The sequence below is a fragment of the Ciconia boyciana genome, chromosome 21, assembly GCF_034638445.1.
Source record: "Ciconia boyciana chromosome 21, ASM3463844v1, whole genome shotgun sequence".
NCBI classification, from domain to species: Eukaryota; Metazoa; Chordata; class Aves; order Ciconiiformes; family Ciconiidae; genus Ciconia; species Ciconia boyciana.
The window spans coordinates 157,074-178,829 of NC_132954.1; the positions used below are offsets into that span (position 1 = coordinate 157,074).

Below are 21,756 nucleotides of genomic sequence, written 5' to 3' on the forward strand. Positions count from 1 at the left end.
TTTCCAGCTTTGCTGATTCCTGGAAAACATCAGTCACAGAGGCTGAGGAATGCATAAAATACCCAATGCAAATATTCATGTCAGGAGTGCAGCCTGGGATTCACAGTCCTGCACTTCTGTGTGTGCAGCTTCATCACATTCTTACGTGTGCACATAGATACAGGGCAGAGTAGCTGACCAAATTCGCTATCACACATGGTTCTTCCCCATTTCCAGCCAACCAAAGACTGTGGTGATGTGGTGCTGGGAGCCTTTCAGTCATATGAAGTGTGACCATGCTTCAAAGAAACACAAAACAGGCACATATTTTCACTGTAGCTATAGGTTCAACCTTTCTGTGTCTTGCCTGGTGAATCAGTAAGGAAAGCTGACATCTGGACTGGCCTTGCTTCAATGATATTATTAATGTGCCTGTTCTTGCGCTGATCTACTCAGAGTAATTTTTGTAGTTTCTCATGTAAATAGTCTGCTTTAGTACACGCTTCATAAAATAACAAGCAAAAAAATAGCAGCGGGGTAACTTGTTTACAAGCATCCAGAAGTGCTGTTGAGCTGAAGAAATCACTTGTCATGTTCATGCTCTATCAAAGTATTAGAGGTGGACTCGGCTGCACAAGTAAGTGCAAACTTCGGACTACTGCCAAAGAAAAGATGTGCAAAGACATTTCATGGAAGATTTTGCAGAAAGAATTATGATAATGTTTGAAATATCTACTCAGGGTGGAGTTCATCTCCACTAACCTTATACATTTCTTCTGCACTAGTTGTCTAGACTCCCTCCAGCCGCACTTCTCTAGAGAAACTAATTATGTTCCTGTGTCCAAATAGTTTCAGGACATTTGAGTCTGTTAATTAAGGCTTTGAGTTCTGGTAATGCGGGACTTACATCCAAATCTTTCTTACTAGTATGTGGCCAAATGTGCCACACTTGCAGACCTCAGGTATTGTTAGTGCAGTTATATACCGTCAGCTCAAAGACCTTCTGAAGATGGTTTCCATTTACCACTTCCATGTTCCAGACCCAGCTTGCAGCTTTCCACTCTCACAGAAACTGCTTTGGATATATCCTATGCTTGGGCATCTGCTGTCTCAGAGGACCAAAACTTTGGATCTCTGTTTTATTAAATTGTTTGTTGGTCCCCATCAATGTAGTGTTAATTACACCTTTCTGTGAAGGGCCTTCTGCTTACTGTTATTCTGTTGTTCTCTTTCTCTAGACACTGTATCGCCACACCCCAATAACTAAGGCTATTTCACTTGAACAAGGGTAGATGACCTGTTTTTTCAACTTCACGCTTAAAAGACAGAGATATCTTGGCCTGCCAACCCAGCTGTGTGGAATTGTATTTGAAGTTACCCAAGGTTAGAACAGACATGTCGACCACAACCACCTGAAAATGGAAATTACTAACCTAGGTGCTGTATGACATAAGTACTCCATGTACTCAATACTTACCCTTTTTCTTCCTCATAGTCCCACATACCTTTTTCCAGGTTTTTTGTTAAGCCTTGTGTGCTCATGGCTTAATGCATGGGGAGGTTCAAGTCTCAGCCGTGATCCACTGTTATAGGACAGAAGTGTCTCCAATCTCAGGTTCTTGGGCAGAGTTAGAACTGATGTTTGGACAACATACTCCTGTCCTTAGTAACTTTTCCTCGCTCACAGAATCATATCCTCAGTTCTGACTAACGTGTAAAGCTTGTCAAACTGCTCAGTTTGAATGCTTTTTCCTGATTCACTGAGGATACTTCAGCTTGGTAGTCTCAGGTAAGTGTGAAAAAATACTACTGCAACTAGCAATGTATATATCAGACTACTGAATTCCTGTTCAGCAACAGAAGCCAACTTTTTCTGTAGCTGTCAATGATGGAGGATGTAATTTAGAATTGAGTGTGACTGGAGTACTCGGTGTACTCCATTTGCCTTCATTAAGCCTTATGCCCTACCTGATGTTTTATGTGTGCCTCTTAGCCCAGAGGGGCCGGAAATCTCACCATCTCCTCAGTACTCTATGCAGTATGCTCCTGCGATGCTCCAGTGTGCAGTGTGGTTTGGGTCAGCACAGGAGGTAACATGGTTTTTGAGTGGATAAGTATTTAGGACGTTATTTACCTAGGCTTCAGGGTGTCCTGGTCGGTACGATCCACCCAGCGTTCCCTTGTAGTTGAAATGTGAAGAGTTTGGGCACTGCACCTGTTTTCAGAAGCTGCTGAGATGCTGCAGCTTTTGAAGAAAACAATTCCCATTTATTGGCAACTCGTCGCAGTTCTGGAGGTAGCTGGTCCATTTGAGGAGACAGGATAGCCAAGATGCTCCTGAAGGGAGGTCCTGGAATTTGGCCTGGAAGGGCTGCAGCTGGTAAGATCTTGGTGGGCCTGAAGGTACCTGGAAAAACTCCAGCTGAGAACACTGAAGTAGTGCAGATGTTTCATGAAGGAAACTGTAAGGGATGATCTTGTCCTAGCCTTCATCTCCCTCTGGTTGTCATGCTCAGCCTACTTGTTTTTATTTCATTGTATCCTGTACAATCCCAGCTTTGTTGGATGCACCATAGCAGTATCCTGGATGGGAGCTTGAAGTTAATGGCTTCAACTTTATGGCTAATCCAGGCCTAGTTCTGTTATTGCTAGGAGGATGTTGGCTTATTCTCCACGGCACCATAACTGGGGTGATTAGCCCCAAGTATGCAGAGGCATTACCCATGGTGCAGCAGAGAAGTGAGAGCAGTGCTGGGCCCCAGTCTGGGGCAGTAAGAGTTAATATCAAATATGTTCACTGAACAGCCAGCGTTGGGGCTTCCTGTGCAGGAGGAAACAGCTTGTGCTCCCAATAACATTGTGGTTTTTAAAGAAGATAAGGGGAGTCCTGAGTGCCTGAGTCAGGGAGTACCGCTAGGGATGAAGGAAGGTGTTTGGCTGGCCCCAGGGAGGCAGTTTGGCTGTGACCATCCGGTTAGGGGGCTGGAGGGAAATGTTTGCCTTTGTTTGTGGTGTAGGGAGGCAATAGGGTCACGGTCTGTGAATCGAAGCCACATGATGCATCTTCGCCTTGAAGTCCTAGCTTGGAGCGGAGCTAGTGCAGATGAGTCCAGGGAGGCTTTGGACCAAGTTAGGCGATTCTCCTCCCAGCTGAGCTCTGCAATGGCAAAGCCTCAGTCTCAGCCTCCTACTTGTTCATTTATTTCCTCCTGACCCAGCTGCGTTCTTGCTTGTGCCATGGCTGCTTCAGCAGGAGGGTGCCTTCCACCCTGCTCCCCACTTGCTTTACCCTGGTCTTCTGAGGCCTGACAGATGTTGGCTTGAGTCCTCAGCAAGCTGAGGAGAAGGAACAGAGACCTTCCCTTCACTGTGATGTCTAGGCCACCAAGTGATACAAAATACGGCCGCTTTAGCTGGTGGTGTTTTTGAAGGGAAATAGCTGTGGCTGCTGTGCCTGACTTTGTGCCATCTGTGTGCTTGGATAGTGTGTAACAGAGAAGATGTCTTTGGGGACTGAAGGGTCTACATATCCTTAAACCTTGTTTCTGTAACCTCATGACAGCTACACAGAATTCCAGTTCAAGTTGAATGCAGAGAACATGAAAACAATTGTGTATGTCCATCTGTGCAAATGCCAAAAGCAAGGAAATAAGTCTGGGCTTCAGATGCCTTGGATGAAAAAGCATGTTAATAAAGATAGTAACAAGGATAAGCGCACCACGAAGCTGATGGAAGGAAGGCTGTTGGTGGGAACACGAATAGCTGGGTAACAGGCAGCATGCCCTGTGCCAGTGAAAAGCGATGCTGCACGCTAAAGGCATCCAAAGATCAGTGGGACTGGCTCCAGAGGCGGGTGGGTGCTCCCTTACCTGGCTACAAGGGTAGTGAGCATTAGGACTGGTTTTCTGGTAGGAGTGGTGGTAAGCAGATCAGTTTGCAAGGTCAGAAAACACAGTTAAGGGGAGCTGTCAGCTACCTCTGTAGCTTGGGTAAATGCTTTGGATGTGATGCCACAGTAAGACACTACTTAGAGCTTTGTGAGTAGCTGATCAGGAACCCACGGGAGAAGCAATGCTTGATCTGGGCCTGGGCAGCATACATGATCTGGCTCAAAATCTCACCAATAAAGATGATTTACAGCAGCAACCTTCTCACAGGTACAACTAAAGCAGAAAGGTTTGCAGCTGGAGTAGTAAAAGAGTACACTTGTTTGTAGGCAACATGAGGACTACTTAAACCCACCAAAGCAAGTAGATGTGACTGATCAAAAAGAACAGAGTAAAAAAAGGCTTCAGAAAAAGTGACATTTCATGGCTAAGCAGTAATGCTATGGTAGGTGGGCCATTAGTCCAGTATGCGTACTATAATGTCCTCATGTAGGCATGGTGAGCCTGGCCGTGAATCACAAGGGAAAGAACCACCCTGTGGTATGTCCTTAAGCTGTTGGCAGGGGAGAGAATTCAAGCAGATGTGGAAGCTATGGACAATAACTCTTCACTTGCATGTTTACATATCTCTGCTGTCCTTAGTAAGCCAGACACGGCAGCATTTGTGTTGTAGCTACAGTAATGGTCAAGAGGTGAAGAACCACCTCTTTAATGATGTTCAATAGCTGCCTATTTGAACTGGGATAGAAAGGGGTATCACCCAAACCAAAAGTCAGTTTTCTTAGACAAATGTTTAACAGAGGGAATGTTTGTAGGACTTCACCTCTAGTTAATGAGCTCTACCCAGAGAGTAGCAGCTGAAGTGACAACTATGGATGGCTCCTAAAATGTCAGTCAATACCAATAACCCATTTAATAGAGCTTCTGAAAATGCATCCAGTTTTGCAATCAAATAGAATAAACCAGATATAAGGAAAAGAGCTTTGTCTAATACAAAGTGTGGTGCCCAGGGCCCCTTACAAATCAACATACTTCTCTCCAAATGATGTGGTTATAGTCACAGGGGCTGGTCCTGCATATGACAGCTGCTAATTGTACCTGCATATTGCAGAAAGTTAGGAACTGTGAAGGAGACTTTGCTACTTGTACCGACCTCTGTATCCTCCAGCTTCTTCCAGGAGATGGCCAATGGATCTTGTTTCCATTACAATCCATACTGGCTGAGTGAAGGAAATCTAATGAAGCGGTGGCTCATTTCCCTCTAAGAACACCCTTCCTCCAACCCGGTCTCAGCAATGCCAAGTCCAGGTCATCCAGTCTAAGTGGAGAGTGGCTGTGTTCAACTTGATTTGCCACATGTGTATACACTGTCCGTGCCTTAAATGTAGCCTAGGAATGGCTGTATGAGATCTGACTGGATACAGGCAAAAAAACAAGAACAAGGTAGTTGGACTCAGCACTAACACACAGTGCTGCAGACTGGAGCTGCCTCAGCACTTCACCAAGGGGCATCAGTACTGCTGAGTAATGGACACTGTGCAGGGATTCAGCTGGAGCTATAAATACCACATCACAAACATGTAAAAAGAGTTTTTATTGGTTATATACTGTAGAGCTGACAGTGTTTGAGTCAGGAGAGACATGCAGATAAAAGTGTGTGTTTACATTTGGCATGCAGACTAAGAGCACTGTGTAACTGGAAGGAGGTGAGCACCATCTGTATCCACTGCATGGGCAGCCTGGGGAGGAAAGAGCTGGCTTCCCTCTATTGAGCATGCTGAGACAGGGAGAGTTTTGAGAGGGCGAAACAGTGCTGATAGCTCCATTGAACACAAAGTTTGTTTTAGGGAAATAGGCAATACTGTAACCCTGGAAAATTTGCTTAACTTGGATGAGTCTGTGATTATGAAAAGATTTCTTGCATTATTTGTCTTCTAACTAAGCTGTCCCAACCCAAATATATGTCTGCAAATACAAAAAAATAGATTTATTCTCTTAAAAATACATTCCATGCAGCCTGGAGTGCTGCTTCCCCAAGGCAGGAGCCTGCACTGCATGCTGGACAGCCTAGGAAGATGATCCTTTGGGTCCTTAGGTTACCAGCCATCAGAGGCATCTGCAAAAAATGGCTTCATGTTTCATCACATACAGAGCAGTGCACTGGAGGCTGGCCTTGGAGCAGTGCTTTGACCACTCCAGTGATGTGCAAGGGTGGCAGAGATGAGGTCTACTATTAGAGGTGACACCAACGTGACTATTGCTTCTATCTGTAGCTAGGAAATTGCTCATGTCAAGTGTCTCTTGAAGCACCAAGGTGCGCCACCCTGCCCTGTGCTTCCTGCCCTTTTCCTTTCCTGGAGGTACCGTCTGCAGGACTGCGGGTCTCCCTTCGTCTGTGTCCAGTGAGCTGCAGTTTGACAATGCACGGCACTGGCAGTTGCACTGTGAAGCTGTCACCCCTCTGTGCTACCCTAGCAGCTGGAGAGGTGTTGCTCTGCAGTGGTGTTTCTGGACACAAAGGAAGCCGCTCTGTGAAGCAGCAAGCTGCTGGCCCCCTCAGGCTGGTGCCAGCCATTGTGGGGAAAGCAACTGGCTCTCCAAAAGGGACCAGCGTCTCAGTTTCCTTGGGAGAAGCGAGCACTGACACACTTCCTCTGTACAGCAAATACATTTACAACTTTGGAATTACCCGAGTGCTTGATGCGCAGCCTTGTGGCATCATCAAGCCCACTGAAAAGCCTGTTATATTTATATGCTAAAATTACAAATACTTCTTCAGTGATGGCAATATTTACACATATACTCTATTTTACAGCTGTTCAAAAAAAGTGTGCAATTTGAGTAAAACACATTGTGTTTCCTGAAGTCATTGCTATAAGTTTAATAATACAATCAGCTCCTATTGCACTCATGATTAGAGGACATGGCCCCTTTCAATTTTAAGGAGGGTTTTCTTTCTCAGATTTAATCTCGGTTGTGGTAAAAACATCCCAGTGTACAGTTACTGAGTTGACATCTGCGTTCATTATTTACAAGCAGTGAGACTGAGTCTAGAGCAAGAGTTCAAGGTATGTGCTGTAAAATATTGAACAAACGATCGAGGCAGCTGGAGAAAGGAGAGATGTCACCTGTGAGAAGCACCTGAGAAGAGCAGACAGTGCCAGAAGAGCTGCATTGCTGGGTCAGTAGCTGGGGCTCCTGCTGTGTACTGTGAGCTGGCTGAGCAGCAGGGTGAAGCCTTCCGGTTGCCCATGGCTAAGGAAAAGCCTGGTCCTGGCTGACAGAAGGGGAAAACCAACAGCTATTGCTGACGGTGGTTTTTCCCTTGCACTTCAGACATGGGGTTGTGTTATTAGGGTGAGCTGTGCAGTTGAAAAGCCAATCAGTAAGCCAGAGTTTTATGGGTAGGTACAGGGAAGCCTGTGTTAACCCAGCACATCATGTCGTAGGGATGCAGAGCTCTCCTGGACAGGAATGAAACCAGTTCCCTTGGAAGGAGCTTTGGAAGCACCATGCTAAGCTGGATCTAAGCCAAGAATATGAGAAGGAGAGGGCTGGTGGATGTGTACGGGCACCCAAGTGTCCTGGGGGATGTGGAACACTGCCCTGCAGCAGGATGGGGCTCATCACTGGGAAGAAAGCCATACAGTCGCTGCTCAAAGGGTGATCCTTGTCCTCTTCAGTGCATATGTGCTGTCTGGCTGTTTGTAAAACTAAGCTGCAAGTCCTGGGCAGCAGTGAATGGGGCAGGGGGAGGCCCTCCTAAATATGCTGCTTGTCTGTGAGACTGAACTGCAATGCCAAGCGGGTTGTCAGCAGCAGTTCTTCCACAGATACTGTAACTGGGTATATATTATACAGCTGGAGAGCTGCTTAGCAGCAGGTTTGGGAATGTAAATGGAGGTAAATAATTACTGTGATGTCTGAAGGGGCAGGTATGTGCCAAGATGCCTCCAAGATGCGAACTCCCAGGTTCAGCAAGCAGGTACTGCAGGAGGCATTTGGGCCACTCGCTGCAGAGCAGCTGCACTGGCTTGGAGGAGTTTTTTGCAGCAGCATCTCCTGTGCAACGGATGGAAGAGGACCTGAGGCAGCATATTTAGTTTTGAAGGGAAATATTTTCTTTAACATGAAAATAAGGCGCAAAGAGTCAGAATGTAGCATCCAGAGGCTAGCAAGCAAGCCAGCCCCATGAGAGCACTGCTGAGATGTGGCACTTCCAGTCAGGCTGCAATTCTGTTTATCAGCTGTGGAAAGCCTGCAAAGATTGCACGACGAGGCAAGGGAAGCCGAGGCAAGGGAAGCTGATGCTGTTCAAGCAATTGATCTCAGTAATGTCTTTTTTTGTGTGGTGGTGGCGATCTTGCCATACAGTTAACCTGTGAGCAAAGCAGGGTGCTCAGGGTTGATATTGCAATTTCACAAGCTCATTTTAAAAAAAAAAAAAAATCCATTGTGGTTTCAGATTGCAAAATATGCACTAATTTTCAGTACTTCCTGATAAACTTGGGACGGGGGAAGGTATTTCAGAAACCTGAATTTAACTTCAGAATTTCAGTTTCTTTCACTTTTAGTTTGGATTTTGAGTTTAAAATTTTTTTTCCCATTATACTTGATGATATATTTATCCCATTCTCTACTAGCACTGCCATGTCATGAAACGGTAAGAGCTAGCAGTTGATATATTTTAATAGAATTTAATTTTAAGATTATTAGAGCTGCCACTTACTACTAATTTAAAAGCAGTATCTTTTTGTTTTGTTATGCAACTTGACACTTATACATGTAAGGAAATATAAAAGAATAAAATGAAGGGTTAAAAATATAAATTTGGGAAACCATCTAAAAATTGCAAAAGGAAACACTTTTTTTTCAAAAATAATTTTTCCCTTCCTCCAAACAATCTTTATTAAAAAGAAAAAAATTATGTAATTGAAAGACTTTCCTTTTTATATAAATGTTTTCATGGATATTTTCCATCTAGCTCTGTTTTTTTTTTATTCACTTGCCTCTCAGAATTGAGGCGTATAATTCCAAGGGACAGGGAGGAGATACGGCAGAGAGATATGCATGTATGGATAGTCACATGTGCACTGCTGTGGTAGCTGCTCATCTGGAAGGTGAGGTGTGAGAATGAGTGTGGGGTGCAACTCAGACATGGGACCTGCTGGGTCGCAGCTGTTCCCGCAGCACCTCCAAAGCAGATAAGGGACCTTTTCCCTTCTGCAGCATTGTTCTTGTCCCTCTGCAGAGAGGGGTGTCTGTTTCCAACAGGCAAAAGAAAGCACTGGGGAGGTCAGTGGTGTTTGTGTACGGGACAGGAAAACCGTAGGCCAGCCCTACAGCTGGGTGGTGGGATGTAAAGGAAGGACTGGTGGAGCTCCGACTGTGTGAGCCAGATGCCATCATCTTGTTCAGGGCAGATGCTGCTCCAACACCTGAACACCTCTTGGAGCTGCGGGGGTGGTGTCTCCCCTGACAGTGATGCCATCTGCACTGGGCGGCCTTGTGGGCACTGACAGGGTAACTGTACCTCTGTATTTGAAGCAGTCTCTGACCATACCTGGGTCCCAGACATTGCGGATGGGGTGGTCCTGAAGAGGGGCACAGACTGAGGCTGCCATACTGGAGCTCAGTTTAGGGTCCAATCCTGCTGTCTCCACCCTGTTTTTGGAAGGAACAAGGACATTCTGCTTGTCTGCGAGGAAAAGCACTTGTTTCTTTTTCCCTTAGAGCTCAACTGCTGAGAACGAGCAGCAGAATTGTTGTCTGCAGAGTGTGCTGGACATAAAGCTTCAGGTAAAAAAGCACCCCAGTCCAAGTCAGGAGGAAGTTGCACTGCTGCATTTACTGCTGTTGGTTTGGCTCAGATGATGACTTCTTGGTGCGAGATCTCAGCTGGTGACAAGTAGGTCATGCAAAGCTTGTTGCAGAGACTGACAGCAATAGGGAAGAAACTGCTTCTAAACAACATTTTCTCCTCTTAATGTGTAAAGCACCCAGTGGGGAATAGTTTCCTCCTGCCTAGAGACAGAGGGTGCTGGGAACACAGGTACTGAGGTGACCACAACCCAAGCCAACAAGGAGAATGCAAACTCTCACTAGGAACTGAAAGCTTTCAGTTGTGGAGCCGTGTAGGACAGCTGTCATGAGCTGGTGGACCACAGTCACAAGAATACTTCTGGGATCTTGTCTAAATGCAAGTGATTAACAAGAAGTCCAGGGAGTACCATCATTCAGAGTGGCTATGCAGTCAAGGTTTCCATATGGAGACAGACATATCATCCTATGGAGGAGATTAAGATTGCAGGAACAGAGATGAGAAGTGGGAGTCCCCTGAGCAAAGTCTCTGCAGCTGCCTCTTCAGCAATGAAGAGAAAGAATTCACTGGTAAAGCTCCTGTACCTTGCAAATTGCATTAGAAAACTGGTTTCAGGCTAGCTGAAGCCTCTGGAGAGGTTACAAACAGGTGTGATGCCCATGAGCTTGGTACTATCCTGCCTCTTGCTCCACTGTGCAGCATATTCATTGAGTGGAAGGGAATACAACTTATCTCCGAGATGTTGTCCGGCAGGCACGGGAAGCACCCTGAAAGAGACAACCCCACAGCATCACAGACTGGCCAGGACCTGCAGCTGCCTCTGGCAGCATTTTTGCTCTGGGGAAGAGTATCGTGATTGCCCTTAGGAAGCCATCCCAAAGCCCATCAGGATCCTAGCCCGATGGTGGGACAGGAGAGGGCAGTGGCAGGATCAGTGGAAGATACAGGCTCTGTCAGAGTTTACAGTGGAGTAAGCTCAAAGCAGAATGACCCAGCCCTGCCCCACATAGGTGGGGGCTATTATCTTTTTTTATGCTGTAGTGTACCCCACACCCACTTCCACACCTGGCATGTGGATCTGGCAAGTGAGATGCACAACACCTGACAGCACAGAGGAGATGGAGCTGATCTAATGTCAGAACACATCTCCATGTGCAAGGTGTTCAGGCTCCTGTTATGGTTGGCGGAGGTCTGGGCAAGACAGAAGATCCAAATGATGGTGTGTGTTACAGGGACCTGATTGTACCCAAGTTTTTATTTGTCATTTGACCCAGTCTGTGCAGACAAAGGAAGCACAGCACAGCCTCAGGTACAGGAGTCTGCATCTGGCCAGATGAATGTCACTGTGGGTCACACCTCTTGGTGACACAGAACATCACTGTGATGTCCCTTTCCTCAGCTACCAACAGGGACAGTGTCAGTTCACTGCTCTCTACTGCAAACTTTACCTATCTCTAAATGCCAGTCTGCAAAGCTCAGCTGGGACCATGTCCCTCTGGGCCCTTAATTTTGTGCAACTTCACCAAGAGGTACACCTATGTAGTGCTCTCAGCTGCCTCGCTGCAGTCCTGCTGGGTCTCACATCAAGACTCAGGAACTCCTGTGCACGTCCAGTAAGATACACTGACAACAGGTTTGAGGTCTTAAGATATTTCCTGCTGTGGATGATCCATAAATGGGAAGATGCACTTTGCTCTGGGCAGCTGTGCAGGCAAAGAGAGAATGCCAGGAGAAAAAGAACGTCTTTTGTACAGACATAAGCATGGCTGTGCACCTAGGAATTAAAGTCTGCCCAGACCCCTGTCTCCTCTGAAGGGAGCCCCCTGTGAAGAGGCTGGAATACAGGGGATGGTTTTTTTTCATATTTCAGGCAATAAGTCATAGTGGGCCATTTTCCACTTCTTTGTGTGTCCAGAAAGATGTGTTTTAGGAGGCAGAGCAGCAAGTATGTAGCAGCAGACAGCTGAAGCAGGTAAGTCAGGGGCTCTGATTTTGTCTCTCCAAATTTTTTTTTCCATCACTGACTGTCCAATGTGTGCCAGAGGATGACTAGATGCAGTGCCTGTTATTCCCTGGAGAATGTTTTTAGCCATAAAGCTAGCTGAATCAAGTTTAGAATAGAAAAATAATGTAGTACTTTTTTACCAGTATAGGAAATGAGTAGAATAATTTACTGAAGCAATACAGTAGACATTCCACCTCTGGGCAGTGCTAATTTAAGACTGGATTTCTCCTAAAAGGTTTACATTCATTTTGGACAAGTTCTCTAAGTTATGTTACTGGAAGGTCAGTTCAGATATTGGCTTCTTGCCTTGTAACTCTCTCTTCTGGATGGTCCTTGAACTCACATACCTGCTCCTCCACTTGGAGACCCAGTGGTGCATGGGGGTTGGATTCAGGATCCTGCAGGTCCATCTTGGTGGCTGGCCTTTTCCCTGGTGTGTCAACCTGTGAGAGGTACTCAGAAGAGCCGTATTGTTTTCTCCTGGAACTGGGCACGAAATCTTTGCTTTCATCCTGTGCAAAGGAAATAAAGAGGGTTGGGACTCAGGGACTGTGAAGGGGTCTGGAATAGCATTGGGTTCCTGGTTCTGTATTTGCAGTGCAAGGTGATGGCTTGAGTCCCTTTGGCAAGAAGGACTCAGGCCACCAGGCCAGCTCTGGCATGTCCTCACTTACGTGCTATTTCATAAAGATTTTTTTTTTTTAAACCATCCAGTAATTTTAACCCAAGTTATGGGTGCAGAGTCTTCTGTTCAGCTGAGTGACCTGAGCACAAATCTGTGCTCAGCCTGCATGGCTCACTGTGCCCAGAGTGCCTGTATCCATGAGGGACTATCAGCAGAAAATCCCATGGTTTAGTGACTGAAGCAGTTTCTTAAAAGTATTAACTCTGAGTTTTAACTAGCATGGGTGGGGGGTGGCCAGCAACCTGAATCTCCCATTTTCTTGGCAATGAGGATGTGATGTGGCAGTGTCCTACACTGTTTTCCTGCTATAGGCATCTAAATGGCACTTTTAAACTCACTAATGCTTTCTTGAATGTCTGCAGAGACATTTATGGGATCATACCCTGGGTTTCAGACACCTATGGTCTGTCTTAGGGCTGGCTGGGGCACCCGTCTCTTTTACTGAGGCTGCACCTGGCTGTGAGCCGTGGGGATGAGGAGTCCCTGTCACCCTCCAGCTCCCCGGGAAGATGGCAGTGCTTTTGCTGTTGCTGGCTGGAAAACCTCCTTATCCACAAGTTCCAGCACACTGTAAGGCACCATCACATCAACATCAGAAACAAAACAAATCATTACAATGTTGAACTTACTTACAATTGCAATAACGTAATCAGCTACTGGGCAAAGCACAACAGCTGCACTGTGCTACTGAAGGCTTTATCAGCTCTGCTTGCTTGGGGGATGGCATCGTGTTTGCTGAAACACGCAGTGCATGGCCCTGTGAAGGGGCTGCAGGCACTGGTGGAACAGATTTGGTCCCCACCCTGTGGCAAAAGGGAGAGCAGGGAAGGGAAAGGCAGCAGCCCCCATGCCTAGCAGAAAAGCATCTCTGAGATGGGCACCAGGCTTTGATGTGCTCTCAGAAAGGAGGTGACATCTGGTGGGTCTGGATGGGCAAATATCTGCTCTGAGCTGGCTCCGCTGTGGATGACATCCAGCAAACACTGGACCTGACCTCTCCCTTGTGATCCAAGCCCTAGAACAGAAGTGAGACATGAGCAGCAGCAGCACCTTGGTGAATAGGCACAACACAGGGACAGGTCGCACAGGGCCCTTCAACCAACCATGGGCCAGAGATAACCATGGTGGGCCAGGCTGCTTATAAAAGTGAGGTGATAATTTTAATTTAATAAATGGCAGTCATCTTGATGGACCTGGACAGCTTAGCAAGGGCTAGGCATCTCTGTGTTTCTGATACAGTAGTTGTCTTTAGAGATGAGGCCACTGGGTGAGCATATAGGAGCTCCATCCCCTTGGGCATCTGACAGTGTCAGTCCATCTCTGCTGTCAGGCAGCATGAATTTATGACTATCAACCCAGATGATACACTGGTCTCAAAGAGTTTCTTTCATAGGTAAAGAGCTGAGCCAGGGCCATCAGGCTGGCCACCCCCATGTGTCGGCGATGCAGACCAGCACCTCCTGGTACTGCACGAGAGACAGGTCAGCACAGAGCTCAGCATGCTCCATGGCACCCCAAAGGACAATCAGCTGGGCACTGACAAGCACCTGGGAAGCTGCTCTTAACAGACTGTGACCCCCAGGATTCGCACAAAACAGAATGGAACCCTTGGACAAAGTTACTGACATGATGAAATGAAAACACAGTGACGTGGCGTGGCTGGCTGCTTAAGCAGAAGCTTATGTGGAGTCAGTGAGGGTGAAATGGTGATGGATGCACTTTCTATTAGTCCCTAAAGCAGAGGAGAGAAGAGGCAAGGGGCAGCATATCCCTGGATACTGTCAGTGAGACTTTTCTATGAGACCTGCCCACCATAAGAAGGTACACATAGCTTCACTTGAAGAAAAGCCTACCTAATTAAGTTTTTACCTAATTTATGCGGCACACAGCCCAGCTCGTCGTATTAATGTCACAGTCACAAGAAAAATGAATTAAGTGCATTCATCTTGCATTGCTGCCTGCTCGCTGCCTGCCAGTGCCTTTGGACTAATTCGGGCATTGCAAATTTTCAGCAGTCAAACATCACACCAGAGAAATACCGACTTCATCATCTGAAACACGAAACCCAACAGAATGACCGCTTGAGGGCTTGCATCTCCTCAGGTCTTTTATGGGAGCCCGAGAAAGGCTGGCTGCAAGCACTAGAGGGCGCTGGTCCTCAGGCTGCAGCATCCAGCCATCAGCACCTACTGCTTTCTGGGTCTCCCAAAGCAGCGCTCCAGAGTAGCGCTCCAAAGAGCCGCTGCTTCTGTAGCACACGTATTGCTAACAGCTGCCGATACCTCCTGTAGCTTCATTAGGGACATTTGCCTACATCAGCGGTACAAAAACGGAAGGCTGAAATTACACCTTATGCCTTGGCATCTCATTGCAAGAATTATTTCCAGGTGCTCAGTTTGGGTCTGTCCCGAGGGACAGGCTGAGGCAGGGGCCGAGCCTCCAGCTTGCTTTGGCCTCTTGCTGTGCTGCAGCAAATGGTCAGACATCATGAGTATTTCACCGAGGAGAGGAAGATGTTATTTTGGCAAAACCAGCACAGACCCCGCGTTTCCCAGATTGCCTCAAGAATCCTATCTCAGACCTTGGATAGTGGAGCTGGGAAGAGGTGACAGTGATGCCTTCACAGGAAAGCTGAACGTGCAAAGTTACCATAGATCAGTGCCAAGCCTTCTGCCAAAGAAATAGCTACATCTTTAACTGAAACACAAATCCCAGCAGAAACAGACTGCTTGTGATATGAGGCATATTATAAGCCTGAAGATACCCTTCAAAGGCAGATACTTTGTTTTTTTTCCAAGGGCATAAGCAGTAATTTGAGCTGCCCAAATACATAAAATTTGGTATATCTGTGTATCTGGAGTCTTTCAGGGTAACTTCATGATCCTCATTTACAAGCTAAAAATATACTTAATTTATGACCAAGAATTCAGATTTGTGACTATGTGGTGTCAGGGTGATTTTACTTCAAAGTGTGATGCAGAGAGATACCTAACTCAATATTCAACTGCCCAATACTCAACTAACCACACGGTTGCTTTCCTGACTGCTTGTCACTGCAGACACAGGCAAGGCTGGAAGCCAGCTAATTCATCAGGGATACCCAGGATGACCATGGAGAGATCAGACTGCTCTTGTCAGGTACACTTCAGCTGCTGTTGTAGCATAGCTAGCAAATTTGATCTGACCTTGAGACCACCCGCAGAACCTACTGCAGAGCTACACTCAGCCCTGGGTGGGCTGCTAGGGGGAAGATGGGAAAGAAATATGTGAGTGCCCACTCTTTAGGGCTCCATGACTGACCACGCAGGAACCCAGCTGCAAGTGGAGGCCTCTTCAGCTGTGAGACTCGAGGCTGTGGATGCTGGGAATTTAAACTCCGGGTATAAAGGGAGGCCCAGGGATGGATCTCCCATTTGCCAAGCACATAAGCTGCTGTTATGCAAAAGGACAGCCTCAGTCATGTCAGTTCTGCCTGGATTCATGAAAGGGAACTACAGACTGCCTGTGACCCATGAGTGACCCTGGCCAGGGAGATGATGTCTTCTCAGTGTCCAAATGTAGCTGGAAGGCCAACCTGCACTTCGTAACACCAGGCAATAGACTCTCTGCAAAGCAAAGCAACGGTGCAAATTCTTCTGTGCTTCTCATTGCCAGAGAAGCAGAAGAGAAGTTTTGCAAATGTAAAACTCCTTTCACATCTTCACCACCTCATCTTTGTCAATGCCAGAGTCATTTGGTTATGAATCTGTCCCCTCTGCCACCAGCCCTGTCAGATTACTCAGCTGGGCTCCTCCTGGAGACTAGCAATGGCAATAGCTGCTTAGAGCAGCTCTTAAGTAAAGAGCAGAGGCAGGAGCTGCAGATGGAATCAGGTTAAATGGACTGGAGGGGCACTTGGTGCCAGTGAGCTGACTTGAAATATGCTGGAGCCTGCAGCTCCAGTGGCAAGTATAGCTCACCAGACCAACTGTCTGCATGCGTCAGCCCTGCTTTGAGGGACTCCGCTCACGGGTACCAGCCAAAGGAACAGGAAAAGAGCACAGCCATCCCCATGGCTCTTGCTTCTTTTCAGGTGGCATATTGACACAGACCATGCAGGGAGCAGCCCTGTGTAACCAGCCACCACTCATCTGTTTAGGAGATGCCCGGGAAGCATTTCCAGACCAGAGTCTGGTTTCACATGGGGAAATGGTGCAGCTCTTAGCAAAAGGAGCTATATCTCTACAGCTGCCGTTAGAGCTACAGCTCTGCCTGCGGCACAACCCTATTAAAATCTGCTCATTTCAATAATTTTTTCATTACTACTCCAAGTTGAAAGTACCATGCAAAACCACTCTAAAAAGCATGCCATGTCCTACATAAGCTGTGACCATGTCTTTTCTGATCTTGGCAAGACCAAATGCTACTATAAAGTTATTCATATGGCATTACAAGACCCAAGCAGATGGATATAATTTCAAGAAGTCTAAATCGGGTACTTCACATATGAGATGCTCGACTGAAGATAGCAGGAGCTGAGAGAGGGCAGCACTTCAGGAAATAAGCTGTAAGAATTTCAAATCAAATACCCTACAACTAAGAGGCAACTTGGAAAACCTCATCAACTGAAAGACAAGAGTGTTTAACATAGGATACTTACAGGTAGCGTGGTCCGGTGCCAAGCAGAAGCCGCTGTAGGATCACTTGCATAGCTCCTGCGTGTTAGCAGTTCAGATGCACTTAAGTTACTTTTGGTCCTTCGGGACCCCAATTCAGGGGCACTCCAGGAATTAGCCGTGGCACTGGTCCTTGCTGAGGTCTGCTCCAGGGAGTTTGTTCTTGCACTGTTCCCTTCCATTTCTGAGAGGTCCACTGAGGACCTATACATGTTTGTAGTACTGGAAGCTGCACTTTTTTCCACTTTGGTTTGAGAGTCCTCCAGGGAATGTAAGCCTGGTCTTGTTCTCCAGGAACTTCTCACAGTGACATGTTTTGTTTCTGATGAAGATGCATCTGAAGAGCCATGGTTCTTCCAGCTGATTGTCTCTGAAGGTGGCTCACTGTTCCTCTCCGTGAGTTCAGAAGTCTTTATCATAATGCTGCTTCTGGAGACCACTGTTTCTGCTTTACTTCTCGGCACTGCCTCTCCAGTTCTGTCTGTCTCAGATAATTTCAGAGCACTTTTATTAATCGATATCTCGAAGGGTGTGGGGAGATTGCTTGTTATTGGCGAAGGCTCATTTGGAGCAACTCTGATGTTGCTGGTGGTAACATGCCTTTCCTTTGCTGCTATATCTGCACTGGACCTTGGAGCTGTTGGCTCGGAAGGGAAGATTGTGATGCTGCTTGTCATTTTATTTGTTACCATTTTAAAAACAGACTTCTGTTTTTCTGACTCTGCCTCAGAAACCGTCCCTCCCATGACTGCCTTCATATCCTTTTCAACAATTGCAGGTTTAATGACAGCTTTTGATCTCAGAGCTTCTCTAGGGCTGAACGACCTTCTGGATTTAAATCCTCCAGTGCTGGTATCTGATGGTTTTATACACTTGGTGGAGTCTTCATCATTTACAGTGTTTTTGTCATTTTCAAAAAGTGATGCTCTGAAAACTCCCCTGGAATTGGAGCACTGCTTGGAACTGACTTTCTTTCTTGTCTCAAAATCTGACTGAGTGGTTATTTTTTTGCTTCTTCCCAATTCTTCATCTGAATTAAGTTTTTCCTGGTTACTCTGGATGGTTTTGGAGTCCGTTTTTAAGCCAGCATTTACATGATCCATTGCTGAAGTTGAAGACTGCTCCGTGTCTTCTTTATCAAGGCCTGTGAGAATCTGCAGAATGTCTTCCTGACTCCTGGAGCGATGGGAATGCTTTGTTAGTGTTGAAGGCTTTGCACTTTCAAGTGATGTGTCTGCGAATTCTTTTTCCTGGGAGATTATTGCTCTTTTAGCCCTTCCCTCCGAGGGCTGTCTGTGTGATGCAGCAAAAGTGTTCACTGCTTCTGCTTTCGAGCCAGTGGAATCTGATGCCAACACATGGGAGGAGAGGTGGTACCTGTACGCCGAAGCTGTGCCATTGGAAGAGGTGTGATTACCCCTGGCGAGCAGCGTGTCCCCCGAGCAGTCACTGACTTCTGCCTGACTTGTTTTCAGCTTCTCGGCCAAAGAAGCCACCGATTCTCCTTTGCTTGACTTTTCATCCCGTGCGTCAGCACTGGTTTGGCAGTTGCTACGGAGCACCTGAGATGGCTTCTCAGCCTTGGATCTCAGGCCTGTGTCACCAACAGGTTTGGAAGGTGCTTTCCAAGATTTCTGCTCCTGTGCAGCAGGAGGATATCGGCTGAGGACAGACGGCTGCTCTTTTGATCTCTTTCCCTCATTCTGCGTGACGCAGCCCTCCTTCTGACCAGAAGAAAAAGTGGAAACTGAAGATTTATCTTCCAGTCTTTTTGTATCTGTCACAGCAGTGTCTGAAAGGGCAGATGCACCAGATGCTTTTCCTGCTTTTCTGTTCATTAAGCTTGGACTGGGCACCTGCTTACCACCGTGGCTGTAGCTGTCGTTACTGACAGAGAAATCTCTGTTCCTTGCTCTTTCCCGGCGCTGCTGCGGTGAGAGCTCCCCTGGCTTGTGCTTGGCAGCTGTCAAATCAGCTGTGACACCTCTGTATTTAGGTCTGTCATGTTTTCCCCTGCTAGAAAAGCTTGTATCTTCATTTTCAACCTCTCCATTCTCCAGATCTTTCTGTTTCTTTATTTGCATTTTTATTTCTTCTAGCTGACCCGTTAAGAGTTTGTTTTTATTCTGTTCACTCAAGTAACTGTCTTGCAGGTCATTGTTTTTGGCTCTCATTTTTTTAAGTTCTTCTTCTAAAGATTCGAAACGTTTGATCTGAGTTTTAAGTTTCTCAATTTCTTGGGTAAGATCTTTCACTTTGTTGTCTTCCTGATTTTTATTCTTTTGGTTTTCTGATTTATTCCTGGTTTCATTTTCTACATGTTTCAGGTAATCCACACTTCCCTTCCTCCTGGTCTCCTTAGAGGGCAATGCAGAAGTCAAGTCATCTTCAATTCTCAAATCGTTTCTGTCCAGGAGATTATTTGATGACCTTTCTAGCAAGTTGGATGCATTTCTAGTTTGATCAGCCCTGTTTAGTTTATTGTTTTGTTCTAGTTTCTGTGTTAGCTCCTGGATTATTTTTTCATTCTGCTTTTCTCTTTCATTAAAATGTTTTCTTTCAGTGATAAAGCTCAGCGCTAAGGATTTCAGTTTCTCTAATTCACCCGTTAAGCTCTGCTCGGTTTTATCCAGCCTGTCCTCAGATGCTTCCAGTTCCTTCACTTTCACTCTAAGTATTTCTAATTCTGTAGATATCTTTTTGGTCAAGTTCTTTTCTTCATTGAGGCTAAGACACAGCTGCGTACAGTCATTCTTGCTCCTGCTGAAGGCCTCCTCCAGCTTCTCCAGCTCTGCCATTCTCCTCTGAAGGTGTTCGATTTCTGACTTCAGCTCTCGGGTGAGGCTCTCTTCTTCTTCAAGTTTTTCTTTCATTAACCGGCAAAGCTCTTCAGCCTTCCTAATTTCTTCATCCTTGCCTTCGATCTTCAGCACTCTTTTCCGCAGGGCTTCAACGTCAGCCAGCATGCTGGAGTTGCTGCCTTCTGCCTGGATAACTTTGTCCTGGAGGTCAAGCAGCTCATCCTCTGCTTTCTGCAGATTTTTGGTTGCTTCCTCCAGTTCATCAAGGCGGCGACTAAGACTCTGCAATTTGAATCGTAGGTGCCGATTTGAGGTTTCCTTGTAACCTGTAAATTCTGCCATGTTTATTTTTTATTCTTTTTAGGTGAAAGCTTTGCTTAGTCTGGGTGAATGGTGTGGTCTTTAACACCTTGTGTATTCCTGGTACGTTACCGTTTCTTTGAACAGAGGCAATGTCACCCTGAAAGAAAAAATGCTTAACATCAATATAAGAGCTCAGAATATAAATATTCTCACTGTGTAAGTTAGACTATAAATGTTTATATAAATAACGTTTTAATTAAACACATTTCTGAGTGCTAAATTAGGAGAAATGAAACTGTGGAGAAGAGCCACGGTCCATTTACTTTGGTTATACGGGGTTTCCAAAAATAGCCTGTTCCCAATAGCTGAGGGAAGGAAGTGCCCTCCTCTGCTGGTCTGCATCGTGTGTCGCAGTGTGTGCACAACCAGCAGACCCTCACCCCAGTGCTCAACAGTCAGTACAAGCTGCCCATGTGCAAGCTCTTGGGCTGCGGAGGTTCATGCATGTGCAGGACTTGGGTCCCTGTACACTGACAGGCCCACGCAGCAGACACCTCTCTTTTCAGCACTGCACCAGTCTCCTGAAGATGCCTTAGAGGTGGAGATTCAGGAACCATAAACAAGACCTGGAAACTAGAAAATGCAACCCCCAGCCATTTGGTGGCCACTAAGGAGGAGACGAGCCCCTGCACACCCAGCTTGCAGATGGAGGGTGTGAGCGCTGCTGCCAGTTGGCACTGCACATCGCTGCCAGTATTTCTCCTGCAGCCCAGGCTGCTCGGCAGAAATCTTCACCTGGATTGTAGTCACATCCTGAGGACACCGTGCCAGTGCAGTTTCAAGTTTCTCCCTCCTGTTTCAAAAGCTGTCATTGCCCTCAGCTGCCACCCAGTCCACGAGCAGTTGCAGACGCTTACACCTCTCTTCCATGCTGCCACTGACAATGAGCAGTGATTATAACACACGGGCATGCTCTGACGCACTAAATGTAGATCTCTTCCCAGCTCAGCTCAGAGGTGGCAGGGCTTTTTTTTAAACAGCCCCTCTGAGCTTGGCAGGGAGTAGCAGCGAGGGGGACCTGAGCAGGCCAGAATGGCTGCTGGGAGGATCTGAAGTCCCTCTTTGGCACTCAGCATTAGTTTCGCCTTGTCCTGGGCCTGAGGTATGTCCCCAACATGTGTGAGGGCTACTGCAAATTTGAGGGGAGGGGGGTGACTGCAGCTCTTTGACCTGCGCCCTTGCTCAGGCTGTGTGCCTTGAAGCAGGACTTGGCCTCCAGCATTTTTGTGGAGCTCCCTGCAGAGGAAATACTCAGGAGTTTCCTATTTCACAGAGCCAAGAAGCGAAGAGCAGGATGTGGGGAGGAGACAGCGCCAGTAAGAGAGACGGAGGGAGACTCCGGCACCCTGACGTGAAGCCTTTGACTGAAGGTGATTCATTTCCTGCCAGGCAGCGGGGCCCAGGCTGCCAACAGGCACCCACCATGCACACCGGGCACCCTGCGACCCCTCTCCCGAGGGACCTCCCTTACTCTGGGGGGATCACCAACCTCTTCGCTTGGTCTCATGCACCTCAGGCAGCTGAAAGGAGCACCACAAAGAGCACCCGGAGAGGAACCTC

The 21,756-nt window shown here is 46.8% G+C and overlaps 1 protein-coding gene across 2 annotated transcripts in view; it reads right to left on the reverse strand.

Annotated features, from left to right (window-relative positions):
• Positions 1 to 5,443: 5,443 nt before the first annotated feature.
• The window catches only part of LUZP1 (leucine zipper protein 1), a 44,627-nt gene continuing 28,314 nt past the window's right edge, over positions 5,444 to 21,756 (reverse strand). Inside the window, exons 2-5 of one of the 2 annotated variants that reach the window (XR_012046017.1) lie at positions 17,017 to 20,293; positions 12,040 to 12,204; positions 9,430 to 10,454; positions 5,444 to 8,245 (exon numbers count right to left, since the gene is read on the reverse strand). Coding sequence is in view for 1 of the 2 variants with exons in the window: in XM_072885433.1 (XP_072741534.1) it covers positions 10,416 to 10,454; positions 12,040 to 12,204; positions 17,017 to 20,175 (3,363 nt within the window). In the remaining variant the exon portion in view is untranslated. Of the gene's footprint in view, positions 10,455 to 12,039; positions 12,205 to 17,016; positions 20,294 to 21,756 lie in introns of both variants that reach the window. The other variant, XM_072885433.1, reaches the window with a different exon arrangement.